Consider the following 8,412-nt stretch of genomic DNA (forward strand, 5'->3'; position numbering starts at 1 on the left):
GAGGGTACGTTCTGCATGGAGCACTGGGTGTTATACGCAAACAATGAATCATGGAACACTACATCAAAAACTAATGATGTAATATATAGTGATTAACATAACATAATAAAAAATTATAAGTTCTTTGAGAGCAGAGAACTCATAATTATTGGTATTGTCAGTAGCCATGAATTTCCATTAAAATCACTAGAAGTGTCAACTTCCAAATCATAAATTATTTTTAAGTGTGTTCAGAGACCTTTTCATTAATTATTCTGTTCTAACAGGTGCAAAACAGCTAAAAATGGTTTACTGTCATTTTTGTTTGTTTGTCGTGTGTGCTAGCATCCAGCTATGGAGGCTATGGTGACTCGGATTACAAGCGCATCATAGCCTGTGCCAGGTGAGCCTGTTTCCACAAAGGGTAGTGCAGACTTCAAGGTCTGAGGTCTATCTCTTTACATCTTTTTGAATTTTAAGATGGCTGGAAGATGCAAAATTGTACATTTTTTTAAATGCAGGACATAATGGGTGTTCTTAGATAGCTACTCTATAGAACCACTTTGTTTTTGCTCATAGTTTTCCCTCCCACTTTTAACCTTCTAATTCAAACACTGTTTTTTTTTTTCTATCTTCCAGAAAGGTAGAGGGGAGAGAGAAGTATTAGGAAAAGAAAAAGAAAAAGATTTTCTTATAAGCAGCTCCTACTCTCCTACTTAGAAAAATCATATTCACCCAGCAAAATCCCCAGCCCTTATCAGCCAGTGGTTCTCAACTCAGGCTGCACATGGAAGTCAGCTGGAGCACTTTTAGAATTACCCAAAACTCTGGCCTTACCCCTAGAGGTTATTCTGATGGTAGCCAGCCTTGAGAACCACTGGTGCTGAATCCTCTGCAGACTAACTCCAGGGCCTAAATTGGCCACTGTGGCAATTTCCTATTGCTGCTAAGTAACAATTTATCAGAAACTTAATGGTGAAAAAACCCAAATTGATTCTCTTACAATTCTGGAGGCCAGAAGTCCTAAAATCAATGGGCTGCATTCCTCCTAGAGGCTCTAGGGGAGAACCCACTTCCTTGCCTTTTCCAGATGCTACAGGCTGCAGGCATTCCTTGGCTTGTGGCCCCTTCCTCCATCTGCAGAGCGCACAGCACAGCATCTTCCAATCTCTCTCTGACTCAACCCCTGTTTCTATCATCACATCTCCTCTGGCTTTCCTGCTTCTTTCCCTTATAAAGATGCTAATGATTATATTGAGCCCACCTAGATAATCCAGAATAATCTCTTTATTGCAAGATCCTTAATTTAGGGCGCCTGGGTGGCTCAGTTGGTTAAGCGACTGCCTTCGGCTCAGGTCATGATCCTGGAGTCCTGGGATCGAGTCCCACATCGGGCTCCCTGCTCAGCAGGGAGTCTGCTTCTCCCTCTGACCCTCTTCCCTCTCATGCTGTCTATCTCTCATTCTCTCTCAAATAAACAAATAAAATCTTAAAAAAAAAAAAAAAAAGATCCTTAATTTAATCACATCTGCAAGTCCCTTATTCAAGGTTCAGGGGATTAGGACATGGACATCTTTGGGGGCCCTTATTCTGCTTACCACAGCCACCATCCTAAAATGCTTATAGAAGTGTAGGTTTTTGGGGGGCACCTGGGTGGCTCAGTCAGTTAGGCATCTGCCTTCGGCTCAGGTCATGATCCCAGGGTCCTGGGATCAAACCCCAGATCGGGCTCCCTGCTCAGTGAGGAGTCTGCTTCTCCCTCTGCCCCTCTCCCCACTCCCCTCTCCTCCCCCTTCCCTCCCCTTCGACCCCTTCTGCTCCCCCTCCTCTGCTCCTGATCTCCCTCTCTCCCTCAAATAAATAAATAAAATCTTTTTTTAAAAAAAGCATAGGTTTTTGACATTATGTACACATACCTTAGTGATCACACAGAGTGGTGGAGCCATGATTGGAATACAGGCTTCTTACCTCTTCCTTTCGTTACCCCTCAGTACCTCCTGTTGTGCTGTTTCCTTCACTCTTCATATTCTCAACAACTGATTTCTGTTGTTGGTATTCTGCTGACTTTACTTATAATCACACATGATGTCAAAGCACTTAGAAATTCCATAGAGTTGTATAATAGATTTGAGTGGAAAAGGCTTTGGGGGATGATATCGTGATCCCAGAAGCTGACACACACAGAGGTGAGGTGACCTGCTGAGTTCTCACAGAGTTGGTGGCAGAGCCAGGGCCTCAAGCCCCAGACCCTGATACTCAGTCCAGGATCTAAACCACCTCCTTCAGTCAGTATAACCCGAGACCAGTGACCTCAAGGAACAGCATGCTGCTTCTCACTGCCTCCTTCCCAGCCATTTCCCATCATTGTCCAGTCTCTCTCTTTTCAGGATTCCTGCACTGGGCAGCCTGCTCACAATACGTCCTTCAGTCCATGGTCAGTCTCTGCCCCTCTGTTCCCTCTCAAACACCCTTCCTCGTTCCCTCATGTCTTCCTGCTAAAGTTCCCCTTTCCCATCCTCCTAGCTGCCATTTCTGCTCTTGGGTACCTCTCTTCTGGGGGAGGAGGCGTGATCACAGTTGTGTTTAAATTCCTAACACTGGTCACAGGAAGATGTGAGCAGACTTGTTGAGGGCAGAGCCAGAATCGCTGCATGGGACCCTACAGTGGGCACAAAAGAGGGCTCTGATGGGGCAGTGGGACACCTGTGGAGTAACCTCTGCCATGAAGTACTCAAGTGATCTGTAGCAAATCAGCTTGCTTCTCTGGGCCTCTTCTGTAATGCAGGGATACTAAACTGTCTGATATCCAAGTGTCTTCCAGTTCTCATGTCCCACACTCTGCTATACATAAAAAGGTTCTTATCAAAAACTCATTCATTTAAATTCATTGACAGGAGGCCTCATTCCAGATTGTTAATATACAAAAGAAAGCAAATGGAGATGTAATATTAAATTTTCTATTTGGGGGGGGCTTTTACAAATTGGGAACAGAATGTTCAAAAAAGCCAGGTGGAATATGGTTTGGCTCTGTGAAGCTGAAGTTATGTTGGATAAAGTCCAAAGTAACTGTGTAGTACTTATTCAGGTGAAAAAATCTTTGCCTTCAAATATTCTCTCTCCTGAATAAAAAAAATGCCAGCATACAGTTTCTGTATTCAGGGGGTCTCTTTCCTGTATTTAGCTTTTTACAACCTCCCTGTTGTATCCATAAGAAAAGAAAAAAGGATTTCATTTCTCTCCTTCTCTCTGAACAAAATGCCTTTGGGGGAGATGGCTGTCTTTGGCAGCAGGCAAAGGGCTTCTTGAAAGGAAGGTTTCTGTTCTACGGTTGAAACAGTCACCATGACAACCAGTCATCAGGCTCCAGCAACTTTTCATAGACATTCTCCACTCCGGAGGCCCTTTTCCATTCTGTTGACAGAGTATTTGCATCTGTGAAGAGTTCTCTGCTTCTGGTGATACTCACCCATCCAATTAGGGAGATGTCCAAATGTCATTTTACAGTTCCACATTGTCTTATAGTCTGTTGTTAACTTTTAATTTGGTGAAGAATGGAGTTAAATTTTTGTAAACCAGAGATTTTATAATATCTTTAATTGTTACAGTAAATATTACATCCAAAACATCTAATAGGGTCTGCCCTCATAAGGTGTGATTGGGGAAAAGAGATCCCTTGCCGCCTCACTAACTCACATAAAACCTTCCATTTCACTAATACTAATTCCTTCAGGTGAGATCAATTTATCTTCCCCCATGAACTCGTCTCCCCAGTGTCTTCCTTTAATTCCGACTGATCTTCCAGGCTCCACTCTCAAATGTCCAGCTACCTCTCAAGCATCTTGAGCTGAAGCTGGAACCTGAAGCTCAAACTTTGCAGAACCACCCTCACTCTGCCCCCATCCCTGGTCTTCAGTCCCTGACCTGCCAACTTGCCCCCTTTAAGTCTTCTAATTCTGCTTAATGGTAACATCAACCTCTGCCACTTAAAATGAAGCCTTGGAATTATAAAGGTAAACTTGAAACACAAGTTTATACTTCTTCACTGTTTATTTTACAAATACAAAAATGAGCTCCAGAAAGGGAAAACGATTTGTAGAAATCCCTCAGCAGAACTGGGGTAAAACCCAAGTTTCCTGATTCCCCAGTTCAATGGGGTTTTTTTTTTTCTCTCTCTTAACAGAAAAAAACAAAAACAAAAACAAAAAAACACCAAATCTCCCACTTTACCCCCTTTGCCTTTTTCCTTAGCTTCGTCCCAAACACAATTCCTAGACGGAGGATAGTCCTTAAAACGTTTTTTTAAAAAATAAAGTATCTATTGTGGAAAATTTAGAAAATAAAGAAAAAGCATGGAAAAGAAAAGAGACACTTATAATTTCACCACCCAGAGAGAGTAGCTGCTAACATTTTAGGGTATTTCCTTCAAGCCTTTTCCTGAACATGCTTATTGATTCTCTTTCAAATATAGAACACATTTTCTATAGAACTAGAATGAGAATCAAGAGATTTATATAGCTTTGGGGTGAACTAGTCATGTGATCTTGAACAAGTACCTTACTCTCGTCCTCAGTTTCCTCGACTAGTTAATTAAGAGCTTGGACTGAATGACCTCTACAGGTCCATTTAAAGTATCGGTCAAGGGGCGCCTGGGTGGTGCAGTCGGTTAAGCATCCGACTCTTAGTTTCGACTCAGGTCATGATCTCAGGATCATGACCTTAGGGTCATGAGATAGGGCCCCTCGTTGGGCTCCACACTCAGTGCAGAGTCTGCTTGGGGTTCTCTCACTGCCTCTCCCTCTGCCCCTCCCACTCATGCTTGCTCTCTCAATAAAGTGTTGGTCAAGTGAGCAAAGAGTTAGAATCAATGACTCAAAGATCTCTTGCAACACATTTAGAGATTGCAATGCATGTATTATAGAGAGGCAAGTAAGTGGAGACCCAAATTAAAAATTAAAACCTACTAAGAAATAAGGCCTTTTCTTAAAGAATCTTGTCCACTTATTTATTCCAATTTCCTATCTCTCATTTATTTTAGCTACAAGCCCAGCAAAGAAGAATCATCATCTGGGTCTTCCCATGCAGTGATGGATATCTCTTTGCCCACCGGAATCAGCGCAAACCCAGAAGATTTAAGAGCTGTAAATGTTCTCTTTTACATATTGTTATGGATGCTCGGTTTTCTTTACTGCATTCTTTTACAGATAAAGCTATTTCCTTTCATTTTAATATATCACCTTCATAGAATCACCTAGAATATTCTTTCCAAACCAACAATCTACCTAAGTTTTAATTTTTCAAAGTAAAGTGGGGGCATAGACTCGCATGGTCTGAACAAAATGTGAATGCATATGATTACATGTTCAGACTTTTTCAAGAGGATGAGCTGCTCTTCAACCTTTTTGAATAGTGGATTACATCCCCATGTCTAACATCCCAATATCAGGTGAATGCATTTAAACAAAAAGATCAACTTAAAAAAAAAAAAAGATCATGAAATTAAATCCAAGCTTTCTCTTTCTTCTCTTAGCTTGTGGAAGGGGTAGATCAGCTACTAACTGATTACCAAATCAAAGATGGACATATTATTCTGCAACTGAATTCGGTAAGTTCCACCTTGCACCAGTCCCCATTTCCAATCACTGTTCAAAATTTACGGGCTGAAATGCTGAGTCTCTTCTCTCCCACAATTTCCTCAAACCTTGCCTTTGTCAGATTCCTTCCGATGAGTTCCTTTGTGTTCGATTCCGGATATTTGAACTTTTTCAAGTTGGGTTTCAGAGTCCTGCCACTTTCATGGTGTATGAATACCACAGACCAGGTAATCAACTTTACTCCAAAATTTCTTCAGAGGACTACTTTGCCTTCATTACAGTATTCATTGCATCTCTCCTTTTTGGAGAAGCTCACATACCCCCCCCCCCAGTTTCTTTAATCCTCCCAGAATCAACTTCTCTATCTCTATTCTCATCACATTTTGCAGAGAGCTCCATTGTAGCAGTTGTTACATTGCACTGTAGTTATTAGTTTGCATGTCTTTCTCACCAAACCCAGACAGAATGTTTTTATCCTTGTGCCCTGAGTATCTAACACAATGTTCGGTATATAACCTGTACTGATAAATGTTGAATCAATGACCCCACATTTGATCACTCAGCTTTTTCTGGGAATACTAAGTGATTGGAGAGCTCTTTGGTTCACAAGACAGACAACTCCACTTTAGGCAGTTCTACTTGTTTAAAAAAATTCTTAAAATGAACCAAACTCTCACACCCATTCATTCTAGTTTTATCTTCCAAAATCACATGGAACATATTTGCCCCCCCTTCCCCTGTTCTTCTCCAGCCTAAACAATTACAGCTCTTTCAGTAGACTCTCATGTAACATAATTTATTTCCTCTCATTCATGGGAGCATCAACTATTTTAATTCTAAGAAATATTGAACAGTAAAATTTCAAGCACAGAAGGGGAAATCATTTTGAAGGAGGGTAGAGGGACCCATGCCGGGAGAGACAATTCACAGTTTAACCTCCCTGCATCTAAGTTACAAAAAGAAATTTTTGGAATAAGTCATCTCCAAGGCCCCATGGGAGAGACTCACTGATCCATAAATGTATTGTGTGTTAATCAAGCCACCTCTCCTAACTATGTTTTCATTGCCACAGAGAAACGATGCACCATGTTTTATAGCCCATCCGATGCCAAACTTCAGAAAGTCTGTGAAGGAGTAACATGCAAATGCGTAGAAGGTAAACTTCATGTAACATGTTCAGGCTGCATGCTTGTTTAAAGCAGCCACTTGTAACCCGGGGCTAATCTGGCAGAAGCTGTTTGACAAACTCGTTCCTCGGAAGTAGACATCTCAGCTGACTGAAAGCTGATTCCTTGAACGCTGCAAAGTTACTTCTCGACAACCCTGATAGGTTCTACTGTACAAAGACAGAGAAACCCCAGCTAGATGATTGTTGGATATCAGAGGGATAACAGGGTGTGAAATTCTTACTTTTCACCTGGTCTTTTTTAATGTAATAAAACCACGGGTTAAGAGAACAGAGGCTCAGGACTGAGCCATTAGCCCCATTCTTTTTTCCTTTTCCTTAACACTTAGTGACGTCTCTGTTTACTGCCCAGTTCCCTTCAGTCTTCTGTAAATCCAAGGCAGGGTTCTTGGTCAAGGAAAAGATCCAGAACTCAACAATCATTAACAACTGACTCCATGAGGGTCTGGGTTGGTTTGGGGTTTATTTTGTTTTTCCAAAAAACCTTAATATCTATACATTTCTTAGGTACTTATTGTACCATTTTATAGCTGTGAATCAGTCCAGTTATCATTTCGGCTCCTTCAGGGGACTTTTAATTATACTCAAATGGGAAATTTTCCTCCTTTCTTTAATGAAAGCATATACATTTCTAAAGAACTGAATGTGGAGCGACAACCCATTCTAAACCTCATGTCCAAGATTTTGTTTTTGTTTATTTTGTTTTGTTTTTGCTTTATATAATGTTTCACTGTATGGAAGAGGAGAAAATGGTATTTGTAAGATTATACTGGATTGCCAGGGCTTCTGAAAACTGTGTTTACTGCCAAAGGGAGTGTCTGCCTCTTTATGTTAACCCAACTTTTGCCATTTTTCACAAAATCCAGCTGACTGCGGACAAATGCAGACAGAACTGGATCTGACAATCTCTGCAGATACTAGAAAAGAAACAGCATGTAAACCAGACATTGCCTATGGTAAGTTCAAAGTTTCTATATAGAGTTCCATTAAACATAAAATTTTATGAAAACATCATCTGTTAGAGAGATCAACAACTTTTCATAGTGACTCTTTGGATACTACATTCCATGTGTTCCCTTGAAGGAAAATGCCATTCACATGCAAAATTATTTATCCTTCAGCAAAGAAATGTGACTTTCATTTAAAATGACAGGAGTGATGTACACACCCAGCCAAGACACTTTGCTCCAATAGAGCCCACCAAATTAAACATACTGAACTAAAATATGTTCAAAGAGAACTTATGAGAAACCACAAAGGTGTAAGATTTCACTATTCTAGTCAGTTGAGCAGAGGCAGAGACAAAGGTGGTTTGGGGGCTTAGAATTTTTCAAACTCCCTTCAAAAACAAGGTAAAAATATCAATACTACCTCATTTAAATATATGCAGAATTACAATCTTCCACTTCAAAAGGAGCATCTCCTTCTGGTTGCCCAGGGCTCAGAGCTATATCAGATGCCCAAGTATGGTTGGAGTCGTGTCTTAAATTCAGAGAATTAGCTCCTTTGTTTTCTTTTTTTTTTTCTTGTGTGTGTGTGTGTGTGTGTGTGTGTGTGTGTGTAAGTTCCTTATATATTTTGGATATTAAACTTTTTTTGTCTTTCTTTTTTTAATTTAAATTCAATTAGCCAACTTATAGTACATCATTAGTTTCA

The 8,412-nt window shown here is 40.6% G+C and overlaps 1 protein-coding gene across 1 annotated transcript in view; it reads left to right on the top strand.

The window, feature by feature from the left end:
* Positions 1-8,412, top strand: part of C5 (complement C5) — an 87,670-nt gene that overhangs the window by 72,287 nt on the left and 6,971 nt on the right. Inside the window, exons 33-38 of the mRNA XM_025888322.2 lie at positions 325-382; positions 5,015-5,117; positions 5,507-5,581; positions 5,692-5,797; positions 6,643-6,726; positions 7,623-7,712. Of these exons, the coding sequence (XP_025744107.1) occupies positions 325-382; positions 5,015-5,117; positions 5,507-5,581; positions 5,692-5,797; positions 6,643-6,726; positions 7,623-7,712 (516 nt within the window). The remainder of the gene's footprint in view (positions 1-324; positions 383-5,014; positions 5,118-5,506; positions 5,582-5,691; positions 5,798-6,642; positions 6,727-7,622; positions 7,713-8,412) is intronic.

The sequence above is a fragment of the Callorhinus ursinus genome, unplaced genomic scaffold (assembly GCF_003265705.2).
Source record: "Callorhinus ursinus isolate GAN/ISIS: 27379988/994484 unplaced genomic scaffold, GSC_fseal_2.0 scaffold24, whole genome shotgun sequence".
Classification (NCBI taxonomy): domain Eukaryota; kingdom Metazoa; phylum Chordata; class Mammalia; order Carnivora; family Otariidae; genus Callorhinus; species Callorhinus ursinus.